Raw genomic sequence first — 22,345 nt, 5'->3', positions numbered from 1 at the left:
GAACGCAGGGAGAACATGCAAACTCCACACAGAAACGCAAACTGAGCCGAGGCTCGAACCAGCGACCTTCTTGCTATGAGCCGACAGCACTACCTATTTATGAAATGACTCATTATTATTGTATATTAACCTCTACCCCAATCCTAAACCCAACCATCACATTGATGTAAAAAGAGTAATTATATAGAGTATTATTTGTGTTATTTATTACATTATCCATTTTATTTTAGCATCTACCCCCAACCCTGAACCCAACCCTCATAATAATGTTAAAATATGAATTATTGTTGTACAGTGTCACAAATATATATATAATATATACACTCACTGGCCACTTTATTAGGTACACCTTACTGGTACCGGGCTGGACCGTCTTTTGCCTTCAGAACTGCCTTAATCCTTCATGACAGAGATTCAACAAGCTACTGGAAATATTCCTCAGAGATTTTGCTCCATATTGACATGATAGCATCACACAGTTGCTGCAGATTTGTCGGCTGCACATCCATGATGCCAATCTCCCGTTCCACCACATCCCAAAGGTGGTCTATTGGATTGAGATCTGGTGACTGTGGAGGCCATTTGAGTACAGTGAACTCATTGTCATGTTCAAGAAACCAGTCTGAGATGATTCTGAGATGTTTTGGTGAGCCTGTGTGAATTGTAGCCTCAGTTTCCTGTTCTTAGCTAACAGGAGCGTCACCCGGTGTGCTCTTCTGCTGCTGTAGCCCATCCGCCTCAAGGTTGGACGTGTTGTGTGTTCAGAGATGCTCTTCTGCAGACCTCGGTTGTAACGATTTGAGTTACTGTTGCCTTTCTATCAGCTGGAACCAGTCTGGCCATTCTCCTCTGACATCAACAAGGCATTTGCGCCCACAGAACTGCTCAATGGATATTTCCTCTTTATCGGACCATTCTCTGTAAACACTAGACATGGTTGTGCATGAAAATCCCAGTAGATCAGCAGTTTCTGATCAAAATAGCAATCAAAATATTAAAAACTTTTAAAAATAAAATGTTGATGACTTGTGGAAAGGTTCCATTGGTTTAACTAAAATGTTAACATTCACATTTTTAGTTAAGATAATACATTTTCGATCCATTATTACATGCAAAGAAACATTATTTATTCCATATAGCTGAGTGCTACTTGTTATTTTAGGGTATTGAAGGTCTGTACGATTTTAATTATTTACTTTCTATAAGGCATATTTATTAAAATTAATGAACTGATATGGCGACATATGGACGTGTAGGTTAATTCCCTGATGGTTTCTCTGTGGTTAATTGTGGCGTTAAGCGTCGTTCATTCATTAAGAGCTCATGGACAGATGCTCTGAGCTCTTCAGTCACGTGTTTTTGTCTTTTAAGCAGCTTCAGTGGTCTCGGGATTTCCTTCCGCTGGGGATGCCCTTCCCGGTGTCCTCTCTCCTCTCCGTGACCGTGAAAATGTCCATTCTCCCGGGAAAACACGCTCACTTCCCCCGCGCCTCCGCAGGTTTATCACGGCTTCGCGTTATCTGAATGCACGCACCATACAATTAGCATATATTTGCATTTTGGCGATTTATTTGTATTCAGTCGGCATCAAATCTTAAATGAATGTTGCTAATGGGATTTTACAGGAGATTTAGGATCATTTAAAATGAAATAAAACCATTCAGTTTCTTGTAATCGATAATTTTACAGTAGTCTGATAATTGTGTTAAATTCTTAAGGGAGTCATATTTGAATTGCTTTCAACTTATTGTATTAAATATATGTATTATAGTATTCCTAATCGTAAGATTTTAATATTTTTTGGTCTTAATATTCGTTAATTGCAGTGTTTTATATAATATAATATAATATAATATAATATAATATAATATAATATAATATAATATAATATAATATAATATAATATAATTAATATAAAAAGCTCTCTGGGGGGATAGTAAGAATGTTCTTGGCTGGAGACCCGTATGTTCAGCACGTTGGACAGCGCGTGCTGAGCGCTCATGGGACTTGTAGTCACTTTCTTGCGATTTGTGTCCTGTCAGGAACAGTTTAGAACTACAAATCCCCTGATGCTGCGCGCGGCGGCGCTTTCTGTGCTCGAAACGGGCCACAAGGCGTCGTAGTAACCAAGCCGAATGGGTTACTAGAAACCAGAAATCATATTCTCAAAAAAATTACGTCAAAAACTCAACTCAAAGCTGCTTTGCTCCTTTCAGAGCTGCGCTGAGTTCGCGGCGGAGGGTTTTAATCCACCTAAACCAGCTCTTTTCCTCCGTTTAGGATGAGGATTTGTGCACCTCAGACCCGGTTGCTGGTAATTCAGTGATCCGGATCACGCGAGGAATGGAAGAGTTTGTCTTGGGTATCACTGGGAATTGAAGAGCTTCGGGCGAAAGTTGAAGAAGATGAAGACGTTTTTGGGGAAGGTTTGCTGATCGGGGCGGTCGAGGATCGAATAACGGTTGAAATCCTGGACGTTCTCTCCAATCCCGGAGCCAAACACGCCGACTTTTGCCCTTTACAGAAGATTAAAAGCATGAAGGCGCTGAGGTTTGCCTTCAAACTGAAGACCTGAAGTCTGCAACCCTTTAAACACACCCAAACCTCAGTGTAATGAAGGTATCTGGCTTGTATTGGACGCTGTAGTACATTTGAATGCTAGTTAATGGTAATGCACAGATTTGCCATTCTCCCAAAGGCTTTGCTAGTCTTGATGTGTCAATGTTAGTAGTCGCAACCAAATCTTCTTCATTTGTAGTCACTAATGACTGTGTTTTGCTTGCTTCACAATCATTATCAAGCTTATTGCATCTCAATCAAAATCAGAAAGAGTTCTAACACCAGCATTTATTCTTCATCCTAGCCTGATTTCTTCATGACACCCATTGGGATCTCCAGACAGCCTTCCCTGTACAGGTGACCCAGCTTGTGATCCAGTTATGATGCCCATGCTGCATGCATGAACTTCAGGAGGACATTGAATGGTGGCAGTGCCATAGGGTTGGTGTTGCCCAAAGATCTGAACTGAAGGTTTCAACCCAACAAGAGGTGATCCATCAGCATCGACTCCCCTCAGATGGAAAAAGCGCACTGCCGGTCAGCTAAATGACACATTGGTGAATTGTAGACTATTGCAGATTCAGAGAGCATGGCGGATAAGACAGCTCCGCGCTGTCAGCTGAGGCTGGAGTGGATTCATGGATATAGGGGACATCAGTGCAGGAATAACCTGTACTACACCGCGGGGAAGGAGATTGTGTATTTCGTGGCTGGAGTCGGAGTGGTTTACAACACCAGAGAGCACACACAGAAGTTTTACCTGGGACACAACGATGACATCATTAGGTAGGATGCTCTCTATGACATATGTAATGTTGGGGAAAATTGGTGCTAATATTGAGAAAATTAGCTTAGAATTAAGCAGTGTCTTGATGTGCATGGACATTTACCATCTCATGGTTTTCTTTTTAAATACCTCCAGGTATGATGGAAATACAGTCATTCAGTACTGAGTGCATTTCATATACACTTGAAGTCAGAAGTTGTCCCCCCCCCCCCCAATTCTGTTTAACAGAGAGCAGATTTTTTTTAACATAATAGTTTTAATAACTCATTTTTATTAACTGATTTGTTTTATCTTTGCCATGATGACAGCACATAATATTTTACTAGATATTTTTTAAGACACTAGTATTCAGCTTAAAGAGACATTTAAAGGCTTAACTAGGTTAATAAGGTTAACTAGGCAGGTTAGGGTAATTAGGCAAGTTATTGTATAATAATGGTTTGTTCTGTAGACTATCGAAAAAAATATAGAGCTTAGAGGGGCTAATAATTTTGACATTAAAAAGCCTTTAAAAACTGCTTTTATTTTAGCCAAAATAAAACAAATAAGACTTTCTCCAGAAGAAAAAATATTATCAGACATACTGTGAAAATTTCCTTGCTCTGTTGAACATCATTTGGGAAATATTTAAAAAAAAAAAAAAAGGGGGGTTTAATAATTCTGATTTCATCTGCAGGGTTTACGCTAAGTGGTTCAGATTTTTACTTGCCCTGCCAACATTTTCACTGGTCCCACCAAAGAACAAACAAGTAAATAGCTATTTCTTAGCCACTTATTTTAAAAAATGCGGCAAAAACAACGTCTGTGAATTTAGAAGTTAATGTGTTTAATGTATTTTAATGTATTATTTAATAATTAATTCAAACTGTTATGGAAGCAAAAAAGTGCAGTATGGAAAACATGCAGGTATTTTATTGCAGTTCTAAATGATTTAACAAAAGGTGGCTGCTTTGCCACACTGACGACAAACTGTGCCAAACCCCGCTTCATTTTTTTCAATGTGTTGTACCCACGTAAATGTCTGCTTCCAAGATATTAGCCTCATAATTTGATGCTGCCGCCATGTTGCTGTCTCTTCGCTGTACTGGTTGTTACCAAGTTACAGACAAAAATAACGTGCTCACAACATCCAATCAGATAAGAGGAACTGAAAAGCAATATGGTGTTTACGACATCAAAGAGAAGGTAGCATTTAAAGGCTTAAAAGCACAAACTGTTTCTCGATTCTACACAATTGACTAACTGCCGCAGGCAAATTAAACTTCAGTGACAAGGCAGCAATCTTGTCTATTATCCCAAGCGTCTCCCAAGCTGGCCCAGGGCCATGGGGCAGTCCTTACACCCCATTCACACTGTGCGTCAGCTTCAACGCTTCTCATTCACTTTGAATGCGTGATGTCATGTGATGCTGAACTGCATTGTGGATCCATCGGCGCCGCTTCAGAGGCTTTGCTCGCTACAAAAGTTGGGACTTGCAAGTTGGAAGCATCAACCAATCAGATCGCTGTATTCAAACACACCAGCTCAGACAGTGGTCTATTGCTGACCAATTTCATTGGCTGACGCTGCTTAGACGATCGCGACTGCCCCAACTTCAGACACCCCCTCTGTCAAGCGTTGATGCTGAAGCCCCGTGTGAATGGGGCGTTATTGTTGAGCCCTGAGCCCTGTTATTATAGTATTTTCTGGAGTTTATTATATCTTTTTGGCCATATAAAATGGGCAGTGGCATGACATGGTGTTATCCTGCTGGAAGTAGCCATCGGAAGATGAAGACACTGCGGTCATAAAGGGATGGACATGGTCAGCAACAATACTGAGGTAGGCTGTGGGGTTGATACGATGCTCAGTTGGTACTAATGGACTCAAAGTGTGCCAAGAAAATCTCCCCCACACCATTACACCACCACCACCAGCCTGAACCGCTGATACAAGCCAGGATGGATCCATGCTTTCATGTTGTTGAGGCCAAATTCTGACCCGACCATCCGAATGTGTCAGCAGAAATGGAGACTCATCAGAGCAGGCAACGTTTCTCCAATCTTCTATTGTCCAGTTTTGGTGAGGCTGTGTGAATTGTAGCCTCCGTTTCCTGTTCTTAGCTGACAGGAGCGGCACCCGGTGTGGTCTTCTGCTGCTGTAGCCCATCTGCCTCAAGGTTGGACGTGTTGTTTGTTCAGAGATGCTCTTCTGCAGAGCTCGGTTGTATCGAGTGCTTATTTGAGTTACTGTTGCCTTTCTATCAGCTGGAACCAGTCTGGCCATTCTCCTCTGACCTCTGGCATCAACAAGGCATTTGCGCCCACAGAACTGCCGCTCACTGGATAATTCCTCTTTTTCAGATCATTCTCTGTAAACCCTAGACATGGTTGAACGTGAAAATCCCAGTACTAATGCTCGCTTTGACCTGAGCAGATCGTCTTGACCATGTCTACATGCCTAAATGCATTGAAATGCTGCTATGTGATTGTCTGAACCTTGCATGAATGAGGTGTTGGACAGGTGTACCTAATAAAGTGGCCGCTGAGTTTATGTTTACCATAGTAAATAAGTAATTTTTATGGCCATGCTACATGGTGAATAATCACTAATGCTAAATATACACCATCCAACATCATCACTGAGCACTTTTTAACGCAGATGCATGTGTTGATTGATTGCGTTTCTTCGTTGTAGTGTTGACAGTGCTTGTTACTGTATGATAAAGTGATTCCCATCTGACTTTCCCGCTGACACCTGATGCTATCTGTCCATCCGCACACACTTATCAGAGCATCATCTCCCGGACAGATCAATGCTTCTGCGCTTTACATTGGATAAGCGTCCTCCAGCACACAGGGTCAGGGCTCACCCGTATACGGATTGGCGGATAAAATGCTGTTCATGTGCAGAGCTGACAGTTAAATGACCCCGACGGAGGGCAGCGCTTGTGGTAAAAGCCTTTTCATGTAAAGCAAAGCCATGCAATTTTTCTCCTGAAGGGAGAGATGGGCTGATACGCTGAGGAAGTGACCGCTTTTTATCCTCACGCTCGCCTCCAGGTGAGCTCAGCCTGTTCATTTAAAAGAGGACGCTTATCTCCTGATTCCAAGTAGGTCTGCATGATACAGGGAAAATCGATGCGATATTGTTGTTGAGTATTGCGATAATGATATTCCTTATGATATAACATCTCCCTTGAATAATGCTACTTCTTTATTAGATGTTTTTCAATTATTTATTTACAGATGAAGTCAAAATTATTTGCCCTCTAGTGAATTATTTCCCAAATAATGTTGAACAGATTCTGGAATTTTCCACAGTCTTTCCTATGGTATCTTTTCTTCTGAAGAAAGTCTAATTTGTTTTATTTAGCCTAGAATTAAAGCCATTAAACCCATTTTAAGGTCAATATTATCAGCCCTCTTAAGCAATATTAGTGTTGGATTGTCTCCAGAACAAACCACTGTTGTACTATGACTTGCCTAATTACCCTAACTTTACCCTAATCACCCTAGTTAAGCCTTTAAATTGCACTTTAGGCTGAATATTAGTATCCTAAATATTATGTCCTGTGTAAATATTAAGTATTACGTAATATTATGTAAAATGAATCAGTTATTAGAAATTAGTTCTGAAATCTATTCACAGAAAGGCAAATAATTTTGGCTTCAGCTATTTATTGCATGTACTATTATCACTATAATGATGATTTGTGATATGTTGTACTGCCCTAATTTTTTAAGCTTCTTTTTTAAACACCCAAATTGAAAATGTCTTAAACTAGCTCATCAGTTGTTGAGCCTTTATGGATTAACCTTCAGAATGGTGGTCATCCTGAATCTTTAGACTAGGGCGGCACTATATATCATTTCAGCATTGATATACAGTTATAGTCAGAATTATTAGCCTCTTTTGATTTTTTTTTAAGTTTTTTAAATATTTCCCAAGTTATTTTTAACAGAGCAAGGAAATTTTCACAGTATGTCTGATAATATTTATTCTTCTGGAGAAAGTCTGATTTGTTTTATTTCGGCTAGAATAAAAGCAGTTATTAATTTTTTTAAAAACATTTTTGGGACAAAATTATTAGCCTCTTTAAGCAATTTTTTTTTCGATAATCTACAGAACAAACAATTGATATAGAATAACTTGCCTAATTACCCTAACCTGCCTAGTTCACCTTATTAACCTAGTTAAGCCTTTAAATGTCACTTTAAGCTGTATAGAAGTGTCTTGAAAAATATCAAGTAAAATATTATTTACTGTCATCATGGCAAAGAGAAAATAAATCCGTTATTAGAAATAAGTTTTTAAAACTATTATGCTTAGAAATGTGCTGAAATAATCTTCCCTCCATTAAACAGAAATTGGTGAAAAAAAATAAACAGGGGCGCTAATAATTCAGGGGGGCTAATAATTCTGACTTCAACTGTATATATATATATATATATATATATATATATATATATATATATGATATATGATATATTGATTTTTTCCATGGCAAGGTTGACTTTCATTATAAAAACACACATGAATGATTACTGCTTTAGTAACTTTATGGTTAAACATTGCAATGACCCTACAAATCATGAGTATTTTGGATCCTGATCAGTTATAGTACTGGTTCGGCATTGCAGTAAGGAGTGTTTTTAAGGCCTGTGTGTGAGCAGTTTTAAGCATAAGACTCAGAATGAGTGTGTTTGATGAGCAATGGAAACCTTGAACAGAGAACTAGGTGTGATTTGAGGAAGAAGTTTATAAATGACTCATACTCTTTTTCATCCCTTCGCTCTTTCTAAAGAGCCTGGCTGGTTATAATTCTGTCATCTTTTTTTTTTTTTGGATCCCGTCTGAAGCTCTGAGGTTTCTGAGTTCAGGAGATTGATTTTTTTTTTCCGTCTTAAATCTTCTTTTACCATCCTTATTCGTTCATTCATTTTCCTTCGGCTTAGTCCCTTATTTATGAGGGGTTGCCACCGTGGAATGAACTGCCAACAGTTCTAGCATATGTTTTACACAACCAGCTGCAACCCAGTACTGGGCCTCACAGCAAGAATGCACACTCATTTACACACACACACACACACACACACACACACACTCATACACTATGGCCAATTCCCCACTTTGGACTGTGGGGGAAACCGGAGCACCCAAAGGAAACCCAGGGCAACACTGGGAGAACATGCAAACTCCACACAGAAATGCCAACTGGCCCAGCCAGGACTTGAACCAGTAACCTTCTTGCTGTGAGGTCACAGTGCTAACCACTGAGCCACCGTGCCGCCTTTTCCCATCTCAATGTCCTGTGAAATGCAATGGTGCTACTGAATTGTGTACCATTCAAAAGTAGTGCATTTGTGCATTAAGTATTTTGGATGATTTATTTATTTATTTATCCTTTATTTTATCAGGGTACCAGGATAGTGGTTTCACCAAAATGACAACACAAAAATGTTCACATTAACCATTGTGTGCTGTTTGGGATGTTTTTTCCACTCTGGGGTGATTTTGAGTCTAAATTTGGCCACAGCATTCTCTCTGTTTCAGCAAATGGAGTGATGTTTGTGTGGCAAATCTTATTTTGACACGTTTTGGAAAAAATGCTTTGTAATATTTTAAAAACTCAACAACACACTGGGAAAATTGACTACCTCTTTGTTATATCGGTGGCTGTTTTTGCCCCATTGACTTCCCTTATAATCACATTTTTTGTTTGTCATGGTAGGTGTTTTTATACACGCAAGCTATAATTTGCTGTTATACTCCATAGAACTGCATATAAAAGCCAGAAACTTTAACTCTAAAAGGTTGATGATTCTAAGATCATTAGAAACAATTACTAATTGTCCCTCTTCCCAACAGGAAAAACCAGCAACAATCTAGAATGCATGATTATATGCTGTCATGGCTTTGCAATCAAAAAATGTGATGATAATGGAAGTCAGTGGGGCAAAAACAGCCCCCAACATAATGAAAGGGGAGTCGATTTAAACAATACACAAGGGTTAAAGACAAAAACAAACATATGAGACAAACAAAAGTTTGCTCTGTTCTCTTGAAGCACATTTAAAATATTAATAAAATAAACAATCAATCATAACAAGTACACGTTTCCTTTAGTGTAGACTATTTTAATAAGTTTAAAGTGGGGAGTGTTTCCATCATCATGACTGGGTAATACAAAGATACAAGCAAATACAAAAAAATATGTATAAAAGAGGACACTTGAGTTTATTATGTAGCAGTATATAAGATCATGATGCAAAACGTGATTCAGTAGATATTTCTATGTTTGCATCTTGCACCGTTGGGATTGTGTTGTGACAGAAAGGCAAGCAGATTTAGCAGTGTTTGGTGCCATTTACATTTCCCCCACTGTCAAAAGCAGGACTTCCAGGATGAGCAAACCACACAGGCTCTGTTTTTGCCCGAGGATGGGATGCTATTCTTGTCATCTGATTTCATTCACAGCAATTATGGCTTTGCCCAGACACTCAGCAATCTGATCATGCTGATATGGATATACTGTTAAAAATGCTGCTTTGTAACACAACATTGGGTCAAATATGGACAAACCCCAAACAGCTGGGTTCAAAAATGTAACTTAAATTGAATTAAAATATATAATTTGGGTTTGTCCATATATATATATATATATATATATATATATATATATATATATATATATATATATATATATATATATATTTTTTTTTTTTTTTTTGAAGATTTATTTTTGACCGTTTTTGCCTTTATTAGACAGGGCAGTATTGAGACAGAAAGCGAAGTGGAAGAGAAGAGAGGGGAGTAGGATTGGGTAATGTCCTCGAGCGGGGATTCGAACTCGGGACGCCCTGACGTGTTACTACACTATATGTCGGCACGCTAACCACTAGGCTGTTGCACCGACAGGGTTTGTCCATATTTGACCCAATTTTGCATTATTTGTTTATAGTAAATTGAATTGGCTGGTTTGTGGTAAACAAAGTACATTTTCAGTAAATTGTGACTGAAAGTGGAAAATGGCTGCTATAATTATTCTATATTCTATAAATTCTTATTCTAAAATGTTTACCAAAAACTCCCAAAAATTCTGCTTTGTAACTCAACATTGGGTCAAATATGGACAAACCATAACAGCTGGGTTCAAAAATGCAACTTAAATTAAAATAAAAAAAATAAAATAAATTTTGGTAATTGTCAATACTTGAGCCAATATAGCATCAAAGCAACGCAGCGTTTTTCAGAGTGTATACTGTTTGTTTTTTGGCTGGTTAAAAATTGTGAATGAAAGTAGAAAATGGCTGCTATAATTATTCTATATTCTATTATTATATATTCTTATTCTGGAATATTTACCAAAAACTCAAAAAATGCTGATTTGTAACACAATATTGGGTTAAATATGGACAAACCCTAACAGCTGGGTTCAAAATTGTAACTTAAAATGAATTAAAATGTTATTTAATTTGGGGTTTTTCCATATTTGACCCAATATTGCATAAAAAAAACACAATACTGTTTGTTTATAGTCAATTGATTTGTCTGGTTAAAAATTGTGAATGAAAGTGGAAAATGACTGCTATGATTATTCTGTATTCTATTATTATTGTTATACACTTTTCTGCAATATTTACCATAAACTCTTAAAAATGCTGCTTTGTAACACAACATTGGGTGAAATATGGACAAACACTAACAGCTGGGTTCAAAAATGCAACTTAAAATTAATTGTTCAATTGAATGTTATTTGATTTGGGTTTGTCCATATCTGACCCAATTTCGCATCAAAATAACCCAGAATTTCTCAGAGTGTGTATTGTTTGTTTATAGTAAATTGATTTGGCTGGTTTAAAATTGGCTGCTTAAAAAATGAAAGTGGAAAATGGCTGCTATAATATTCTATAATTCTATATTATTATCCTGGAATATTTACCATAAACTCTTAAAAAATGCTGCTTAGTAACACAACATTGGGTCAAATTTGGACAAACACTAACGGCTGGGTTCAAAATTGCAACTTGGATTTAATTAAAATTAATTAATTTGGGGTTTGTCTAAATATTACCCAATATTGCATCAGAACAACCCAGAATTCTTTGAAGTGCTTACTGTTTGTTTATAGCTAATTAAATTGGCTGGTTAAAAAATGTCCGCTATTATTATTCTTTATTCTTATTCTAGAATTTATATATATTAATTGTTTTTATTTTTTATTTATTTATTTATTTTACCAAATATGGAAAAATCCTAACAGGTGTATTCTAAAAATGCAACTTAAATTGAATTAAAATGTCATTTAATTTGGGGTTTGTCCATATTTGACCCGATATTGTATCAGAAAAACACAATTGTTTAGAGTGTATGCTGTTTGCTTATAGTTAATTGATTTGACTGGTTAAAAATTGGCAATGAAAGTGGAAAATGGCTGCTATAATTATCCAAGACAAAAATCTAAATTTAAAAAATCCTTTTCCACTTTCATTCACAATTCAAATTGAATTGGCTGGGTAAAAATTGTGAATGAAAGTGGAAAAGGATTTTTTAAATTCATATTTTTGTCTTGTTTTCTATAGTACAAACATTAAAAAACTCTAAAACCAAAATACCCCAAAAAATAAATCTAAATTTAGTTTAAAGCAGAAGAAAGTTATCTGCCTATTAGTGAATCAAAGGAAACTTTAAATAATGTTTTTACCCCACAGGCAAATAGTGTTTGTTACAAACATAAAGTCACTTAATTTCACTTAAATACATGTACTCTACGAAATGCTGGGTTATTTCAACCCAAAAAAGGTAAAATATGAACAAAACCCAAACATTGGGTTAAATTGAATCCTATACACTTAAAAAAAAATAACCCAGCAGTTGGTTTAGTCCGTATTACACCCAGAATCGGGTTGAAATCACCTCGCATTTTTGGAGTCAGATTTTGTGTGTGTTGCATAAAAATCCTTTTATACTTAATATTTAAATATTTTTTTATTTCATATAACCATCCTAAATTAAAACACACTTAATGCAAACTTATTAAGATTATATTCTAATGTATTTCTCTGTAAAATCGTGATTAATAAAGTGAATTTTTGCTTAAAACAAGAACAAATATCTGCCAGTGAGATCATAAAAATAAACCATATTGAAAAATGACCTACTGACAGATATACTTTTGCTGTAATAAATATAAACTCACTTCATTTTTTTATTTATTTAGTTTTAAAGAAAAGAAGAACATAATATTTCCTTCTCAATAAATCCATCTTGATTCAAGGTTTATAAAACAGGAACCAGCATGAAAATAGACAAGACAAAACTTATTCACAAGTATAAGTTTAACGAATAATATGAAGCCGAAGTGTCTTTATTTAGTCTGAACTTGTAGCCGATGGATTTAGTAATTAGTGTTAATTGTCTCAAGCGTCCCATCACACTCGTTTAGCAGGTCTCTCTGGAATTTACACCTCCAAACGGAAACCTCGAGTCAGCGTTTGTGTTATTGCAGTAATTATTTATATTTTGTTTATGGAAACTGGTGTCGTCAGCTTTTGCCAAATTGTATTATATTAGAAACACACACACACACACACACACACACACACACACACACACACACACACACACACACACACAATGGTCATGGTAGAGGTAGACTGAAGAGTGAGTATATTAACCCAGTTCATCTCGCTGCCTGAGGGGGAACTTTGCTATTAAAAGTACTATGAAGAAACGCATGATGCCTGTGGCGCAGAGGTATAAATGTGCTTTTACTGCGGTCAGGAGCCAAATTTAATGAAGAGCGCTCTGATTTGGCTGGTGTTTGATGCAACATTATTCAGGGTGTCACTAACGCAAATGTTCACTTGCTGCAAAAAATACCTTTCTTACTAGTTTTTGTCTTGTTTCTAGTCCAGATATTGGAAAATTCGTAAATCATAAAGTATTTTCTAGACAAGCAAAAAGTATCGTCTTGTTTTAAGAAATAATAAGTCAAAATAAATTATTTTTTCCTTTAAACGAGTGAAAAAATCTGCCAATAGTGCAAGCAAAATAATATTTTTGCCCTTTTAAAAAAAACACCAGAAAATACATTTGTTGTGTCCCAAATGACACACTATACACTAATGCTGTGGCCCTTAACTGGTTTGGCCATGGGAACCACATTTTTACTTGGTCATCAAACCGCCACCCAAATTTTTAGGAAACTATTATATAATTTTAGCAATTATTTATCATATTATTATCATTTGTATTTATATGTTAACATACACAAGTATGGCTCTTTACCACTGACTGGTACGGTACGGTTCGGGTCGGTATGGGTTACCTTATCAGGCTTGTATTTACACTAACAAGGGTACTCTTTTAGTGGGCGTGATGTATGACAGAAAGTTTTAGTCGACGTCATTTTTGCTCGAGAAAATGTCTGGAGTAAAACTGTACAGGTCGTGACGCTTACATATCATATGAGAAGCACTTCTCACAAAACAGATGCTTTATAGCAGGGATTCCCAAACTTTTTTATTCCAGGACCCACCTAGGCAAGCAATTCAATCTCAAGACCCAGCATAATATTTTAATATGGAAAAATCTGTAAAAAAAATATATCCATTCAAAGCAGTCAAAAATGTACACTATATGGTGTGCTGCTTTTTGGATTTTGCGATTTGATACGCGATTTGCCAAGCGGGAAAAAACAGGCTTGTTAAAGTGAAGTGCTTGTTAAACTGCAGAAGCAGGAGACCCGTCGACAGAACTTAAACCCTCTCCTCTTTCAATGAAGTCGCCGGTGTGTAAGCATTTTGGATTTCCAGTGAGTTATGTTGACGATGTTTGTGTTGTCGACAAAAAAACACAGTTTTGCAAGCTCTGCTATGTACGTATTACGTACGGTTCGTCCGATAGACAACACCGGCATCGCGATCCTCCGCCCGCCCCCGTTGTAAATCCGCTCGCGAAAAGTTCACACTCAGACCCTGTTTACACTGTCTTTGTTTTTAAATGGCATTTTAGAACGACAACCATTTGACATCCACAGTGGCGTGTAGCATTTCTGAGCAGCCCTCCTTCCTCTCTACCTCTGAAAATGCACATCACGTGACCACACAGACACAGACGCACACACAGCCATGCGCTCGAGACAGCAGGTCCAGGCAGGCAGAGGACTGCTTCAATCTTTCACTCACTTGTACTTAGTCATTTTAGCGAACACCTCAGATACTGTTGGCTGGTTCCTGTTGGCTGTGCGTCTTTTTTACCGACGCCATTATAACGACACAGATCACTGCCTATTCACGAGTCCCGCAGAAAAAGTGATTGACACGTGGTAATTATGTGTGTATCTTGCCTTTATTCATTTACTGTATGATTTGTTTATGGTTAAAACAAAGACCATGCAGGTCAGGTAGTTTATTAATTAATTAATTATTAATAATCGAATATCGAATTGAATCGTGCCTTTAGAATCGAAAATGTAATCGAATCGAGGATTTGATTCGAGGATCGTGACACCCTTACTATATATTGTTGAATATAATCTGATAATGGCAAATGTCTGATTTTACCAGTGAATAAAATTGTCTAATATGACAGATTGCAAGCAAATATCTCAAACATCATAATTCAACATCAGAATTATTATAAGTAGAATAGAATTATTTATAGAAACCAGTAGACCTACACATAATATTATTATCGATGTTGTTGCCATATGTTTGTTTTTACCATACCTTTATTGTACATCTACAAGAATCGTGAGAAATTCGTGATCTTTATTTTAGGCAAATAAATCGCGATTCTCATTTTAGCCAGAATCGTGCAGCTCTAATAATAGTCAATCATGGCAGTTTGTTCACATTTGCTGAAGAAATAATGTGCTCTTTTTTTTCCCGGCTTCTTTTTTTTTTCGTGCTTTACTCTCGCTTTTGTCCGTTTCAGAAAGTCTGTTGGAGCATTCCTAAACATAATTGTTTGAAAACTTTGACATTTTTGAGGATTTGTACAGTACTGTGAAATTCAAGTCTACACTAAACGCATTTTACTGAAGAATTATGGGAAGGTTGACATTTGCATGGAATCGCTGAAGTATAATTTAGTTGAGAGTTCATTGAGCAGTCTTTAAGATTTCAGGATGCCATCATTCATTTAGACTGGACTTTGGTCATTAGATGAGTTGCCTGAGGGCGTCGCAAATGCTATGGCCACTGAGTGAACCGACTTTCCTTGAAAGGGACTTTGGTGCGGGGTCAGGGCTATCAGTGTGAATCTGACCCCAAACATAGTGAGATTAGCTCAACATTTGAGCTCTTAACCGGGGCAGACGCTCACTGGATTTACTGTAAGCTCCAATTGCACACGTCCCATCCTGAGCTCAACTCGCGCTCATTTGCCCGTTCGTGTTTCCAGCCTGAAATGTCACGTCAGGGTTTTGGGATGCGCATGATTTTCCGAGCTCATTATGAGTAAAACAATCTGAGTGCTGGATTCATTAAAGCTCTGGTTAGAGATGCGTTCATAATTGCATTATTCTGATGAGCAGACCCTGCTTTTTCCCCCTTTGGTTTTTAATAGCAGCAGATTTATTTTGAGTGCGAATGGAAATTTGAATGATGCCATGGGAATTGCTGTATTTTAGACACTAATTAAAGTGTTGATTAATTCTCTTTATTAATATATGGCATGATAATAATGGTGACATGGACTGCTTTGAGATGCTTAATCAGGATTGACTGAATATAAACACTACCTGACAAAGGTCTTGTCATGGATCTCAGTTGTAAGAGCAGCAAATAATAACTTGACTTTTAGTTGATCATTTGAAAAAGTGTCAGAAGGTGGATTTCTCTGATGAATCATCTGTTGATCTGCATCCCAATCATCACCAATACTGCAGAAGACCTACTGGAACCCGCATGGAGCCAAGATTCTTACAGAGATCAGTCAAATTTGGTGAAGGAGAAATCATGGTTTGGGGTTACATTCAGTATGGGGGAGATCTGCAACATCAACAGCCTGAGGTATCAAGACATTTGTGCTGCCCATTACATTACAAACCACAGGAGAGGGACAATTCTCCAGCAGGATAGCGCTCCTCATACTTCAGCCTCTTCATCACAGCTCCTGAAAGCAAAGAAGGTCAAGCTGCTTCAGGATTGGCCAGCCCAGTGACCAGACATGAACATTATTGAGCATGTCTGGGGTAAGATAAAGGAGGAGGCATTGAAGATGAATCTAAAGAGTCTTGATGAGCTCTGGGAGTCCTGCAGGAACGCTTTCTTCACCATTCCAATCTACACCAATCTACATAAATTACAATGAGTTATCAAGCAAAAATAAATAAATAAACAGTGCATTATGGTTTTCTGGGCAGTCTAATGGTGTTCATGTACAGATGTTGAACAGTGAAATGTAAAATAGCATGGTCATCACTGAAAAACATTATAGTTGATTATAATACAGATTGAAAGTAAAATGAAATGGTTCCCTAACAAGAACAGTTTTGGGGCAAAAATAAGAAATATATGCAATAAGGAGATTAAATTTCTCTTAACGTTTATTAACATTTTAAATTAACTGTATTATTACATTTTTTAAATTAATATTATCTGAGAAAAATATTATAAAATTAATAAAATGTTGCAATTTTATAGAAAAAATGTTTTTATTTCTATATTTACTTAACAGTTTACTCATTTCGTTTTAAATAATGACCATACAATTTGTCTATATTTATTTTAAATGTTAAACCCTGGAAACAGTATTTCAATAAGTTGAAATAATTTAATGATAAAATGAATTGCTTCTAATAAAAACAATTCAAATATTTATGCTGAATTTCTGTGTTTTAAAAAAAAAAGTAAAAATTATTAGTTTAAAATAATTAAAAATGATTTGTGGTCAGTTATTCCTGTAATTCATCTTTTTATTTATTTATTTATTTATTTCTTGAATGTTTTTCTTCAGCTTGATATCAGAAAGCTTTGGCTGGTTGTGTCTCTCAGGCAGCTGGAAATATTCCAGGCTCTTTCAAACACTCCGTCACGATGAGCCACTTCACTGCACAAAGACTCCAGCACATCTGCGGAGAAACACACACACACACACACACTTGCACATGCATACATGCATGCATTTATATATACACAAATGCATTCACACACACTCTCACACATTCACAGAGACATACATGCATACTGTACATGCATTCACACACACATTTACAGATACACACTCACATACTAAGATACATTTACACTCATACATACACAAAACTGTTATGCATACACACATACACATATACATACACATACACAGGCATTCACATACACACATGTGAGTACTCCATAGACAGACATGTGCTCACCTACACACACACACACACTAGAATACATTTACACACTTGCTGTACACCCATACATCCACAAACTCAGTTATGCGGACACACACATATACACACACTCACACATAAACAAGCACAAACATATACACGTGCATTCACACACACACACAAACACCTGCATACAAGAATTTACAGACACGCACTCACACACACATGCATAATCAAACGCATGTAAGCACTAACACACTTACTGTACACTCATACACACAAAACACTCACACACACACGCATTGCGTACACACAGGCATTCACATGTGAGTACTCTACATAGACAGACACGTGCAAACACACACACACACTAGAACACATTTACACACTAACACACTTACTATACATTCATACAAAACTGACACAGACACGTGCACACATAAACACACGTACTGTACACTCATGCACACACAAAAATAACACATACACACACACACACACACACACACTGGCATGGTGGTCTTCCGCTCTTGATTTTGCTTTCAGCTTTCCCCCTTCAGGCCTACAGTCACTGGTGTTCATTTGACTGCAGATTTTCCCACAATCCCTCAGCTGTTCACTGACTCACAGCGGTTAAATGGCCACAGGCGACCTGACACATATGACCATCCACACACACACACACACCGATTGGCTAAAACTCGCTGCACATGTTTCAATGACAAACTATAATTCAAATCAAAGAAATGAAGAAATGATGCTTAAAATTAATCACATTTCCCTCCAAATTCATACAAAGCAATTTATTTTAAATTTTTATAGTTAATTACATGATTCTTATAACATTTAATGTGCATAATTTTAGCATTAGCAAACAGAATAGCATTAACTTTTTTCCTAAAAACCTGTTTAAAATATTTTTGGTGATTAAAATCATGCTAAAACTAAAATAAACAAAACTAAAGGCCCGTGCAGCCATAGATGTTTTTTGCTTGCATTTTGCGTCAACAATTTACGTCTCGTGACTAAAAACAGGGTCAATAGCTATGTTTTCATCCACCTATTTTATGCGCATTTTGCAAATGCGCATAAAAAACCAGTTGATGGAAATGCCATGATGCGCATAAATTTTGAAAATGCGCATAAAAAACGTATGCGCCTAACTGGGTAGGATAAACTTTTTATTCGATAAGAAAAGACGCGCATAAACTGCGATGGAACCACTTTTACCGCACAAACTCCAACATGCGCATTAAAAAAGGTCATGTGATTTTGTTAAAAGAGATCATGTGATGCTTAAAATGTGTGTGAATGGACAAAACGTCAGGCTGAGCACATTATAAAACATCTGAAATGTTGTTTTGGTCATTATAAAACGCCTTACCACCTTCTGAGGCGCATTCATTTAGAAAAGATTGATGCAGCTTCTCCTACTGCAACAAATGCAGTTTTTACTGTGGATATTTGGCGCCAGTTAATCAGGAAGTGTCGATTTTGTTTGCTTTGACTCGTTAGATGGAAACGATGCTTCATTCGCACAACTTTTATGCGATTATCCAGTTTTGCACATAAAGTTTATTTGCATTTTTGGATGGAAACATAGCTGTTGTGATCGTGCACACCAACACAATGAACTCAGGAGACCGCGAAGGCAGAGAACTCGTCCTTTGAGAAACGAGATGCTGCGTTCTTCCTGATGGTCACTTGACCTTCACACGTTATGAATGGTAAATTATTTAAACATTAAAGCACCCATACAACGATTTGTTGTTTTCCCCTCTTTTTAAAATATATACCCTGCATAAAAACATTATCAATATACTCTGCACAATATAAATAAAACTACAAAATACAAATTTTAGCAAACAAACACCCTTAATGTGTTTATTCCTTTATTAAGATGTCCGCAGTAATGTTTACTTTCATTTCATTTAGGGAAACTCCTGAGGAAAATAAGTTAAATCTCTGAACTTTAATAATAAATCTAAATAAAATTCTGCGCTTCCCACCTCCAGTCGCAATGACTTCTGGGACTTCCAGAGCGAGTTCGATGCTCAAGTCTGCATCAGTGCTTCCTCGATATCAAGATCTCATCCGGGAAGTTTCACGCATCCTCTGTTCTTGAGGTCTTTATTGGAACTGAACTTTGGCAGCTGATGATGACGTTACATGAGAACACGAGGACGCAAGACCGCTGAAGAACGCATACTGAGAAACAGCCTTCAACAACAAGCGTGTGAACTTCCTCTCTTCCTCTGCTTCTGTGTTACAAGCGGGTGTCGGAAGCTTAAAGTTGTGTAGCGCCATCTAACGTCAACGTTTTGCAGACTCTTCTGCTTGACGCCAGTGAGAATCGCTTGGGTTTGAATGCTGAAAAAAGTTATGTTAAACACTGACGATAAACGCAAACGAAAAGCGTCCAGGTGTGTAGGAGCTTAAAGTGATTAACTCAAATTAAATAACTAATTTTATTGCAAAAATTGTATTTATTACTAAATATATATATTTTAAGTATTGTATTAGTTAATACAGCTGGTATGTTTATTAATAGGGTAAATGCGTAGGTATGCTAAAGGACTTTTAATTTTGTCAGTAACCTGGGTTAAGCGTTTCCAGTGAACTGTATACCATTGCAAAATCAGCGCGTTTAAGCTCTGTTTTCTTTAAAAATCAGCAATCTCCACTGGCTAAATGATATACAGTACAAAGTGGGTCTCAGATTATACAAGAAGCACTGCATTAAATTACATTTCCCCCGCCATGTCTTTAAAATATGAGCATTTATTTTACCCCAGTAAATTCAATAGAGCTTCTGCACTAGCCTGCTGATCCTGATTCCTCTCTCTTATGTTACGCTTTGGCAACTAAATGAGTGCCAAATTTTATTTAACTGATTGTATTTTAATTACACTACAACATCCATGCTGTAAAAGGAACCGTATAAAATGGAAAAAAGTCACAATAACCAATCACCGGAAGTTTATCAGTATGGGAAGAAACACTAGTACACTCACTGGCCACTTTATTAGGTACACCTGTTCAATTGCTCGTTAACGCAAGTTTCTAATCAGCCAATCACATGGCAGCAACTCAATGCATTTAGGCATGTAGACACGGTCAAGACGATCTGCTGCAGTTCAAAGCGAGCATCGGAATGGGGAAGAAAGGGGATTTAAGTGACTTTGAACATGGCATGGTTGTTGGTGCCAGACGGGCTGCTCTGAGTATTTCAGAAACTGCTGATTTTACTGGGATTTTCACCCACAACCATCTCTAGTGTTTAGAGGGAATGATCTGAAAAAGAGGAAATATCCAGTGAGCGGCAGTTCTGTGGGCTCAAATGCCTTGTTGATGCCAGAGGTCAGAGGAGAATGGCCAGACTGGCTCCAGCTGATTGAAAGTAACTCAAATAAGCACTCGTTACAACCAAGGTCTGCAGAAGAGCATCTCTGAACACACAACGTGTCCAACCTTGAGGCGGATGGGCTACAGCAGCAGAAGACCACACCGGGTGCCACTCCTGTCAGCTAAGAACAGGAAACTGAGGCTACAATTCACACAGACTCACCAAAACTGGACAATAGAAGATTGGAGAAACGTTGCCTGCTCTGATGAGTCTCCATTTCTGCTGACACATTCAGATGCTCGGCTCACAATTTGGCCTCAACAACATGAAAGCATGGATCCATCCTGCCTCGTATCAGAAGTTCAGGCTGGTGGTGGTGGTATAATGGTGTGGGGGAGATTTTCTTGGCACACTTTGGGTCCATTAGTACCAACTGATCATGTCAACACCACAGAGTATTGCTGCTGACCATGTCCATCTCTTTATGAGCACAGTGTCTCCATCTTCTGATGACTACTTCCTGCAGGATAACACACCATGTCATAAAGTGTGAATCATCTCAGACTCAGTTTTCTTGAATATGACAATGTTTCTCAAATGGCCTCCACACCAGAGCTCAATCCAAAAAAGAATCTTTAGGATGTGGTGGAATGGGAGATTGGCATCATGGATGTGCAGCCGACAAATCTGCAGCAACTGTGTGATGCTATCATGTTAATATGGAGCAAAATCTCTGAGGAGTTTTTCCAGTAGCTTGTTGAATCTATGCCATGAAGGATTAAGGCAGTTCTGAAGCCAAAAGGGGGTCCAACCTGATACTAGTAAGGTGTACCTAATAAAGTGGCCAGTGAGTTGATGATAAGTTGATGATAGTTAATGCGTAAACTTAAGGAAACGAATGTATCTTGTTACCAAAAACCTGTGGAACCTAGTAATACATTTAAGCTGAAATGCTTAAAGTGCTAAAACTGAAATGAAAATGTCTTCAAATGAAAACTGGATAGAAATAGTAATAAAATATCACACAAATCTAAAGTAAACGCTAATTCAGAATATTGATGATATTTCTGATAAACCACTTTAATCTCTTCAGTGGAAAACATGGCCTTGGCAGCAAAATACTGTGAATGTGTTATTGATTCATTAAGCTGTATAGAGATGTGTATTGAAGTCAGTGTTGTTCAGGGTCAGTGTTCCTCCGTCTCTCACTCAGAGAATGATGTTTTCTCTTCATCACTCATTCCTCTACTAACAATCTTATCTTATACTTTCAGCCTTGGTTGTATTGTTCCTGGTTGTCATAGGTGTTCAATGTTGTTGCTATGGTGATTATACTGTACCA

At 37.4% G+C, this 22,345-nt stretch overlaps 1 protein-coding gene across 2 annotated transcripts in view; it reads left to right on the top strand.

Moving 5' to 3' along the window:
* The first annotated feature begins 2,099 nt into the window (after positions 1–2,099).
* Positions 2,100–22,345, top strand: part of eml6 (EMAP like 6) — a 93,684-nt gene continuing 73,438 nt past the window's right edge. For both annotated transcript variants that reach the window (XM_087274087.1, XM_087274088.1), the window contains exons 1-3: positions 2,100–2,619; positions 2,864–3,048; positions 3,128–3,345. In XM_087274087.1, coding sequence (XP_087130213.1) covers positions 2,956–3,048; positions 3,128–3,345 — 311 coding nt within the window. In that variant the 5' untranslated portion in view covers positions 2,100–2,619; positions 2,864–2,955. The remainder of the gene's footprint in view (positions 2,620–2,863; positions 3,049–3,127; positions 3,346–22,345) is intronic.

Source organism: Danio rerio, chromosome 11, assembly GCF_052040795.2.
Source record: "Danio rerio strain M-AB ecotype USA chromosome 11, GRCz13ab, whole genome shotgun sequence".
Lineage (NCBI taxonomy): Eukaryota > Metazoa > Chordata > Actinopteri > Cypriniformes > Danionidae > Danio > Danio rerio.
Note: the sequence above shows the minus strand (reverse complement) of the source record. Positions and strands in the feature narration are given on the sequence as shown.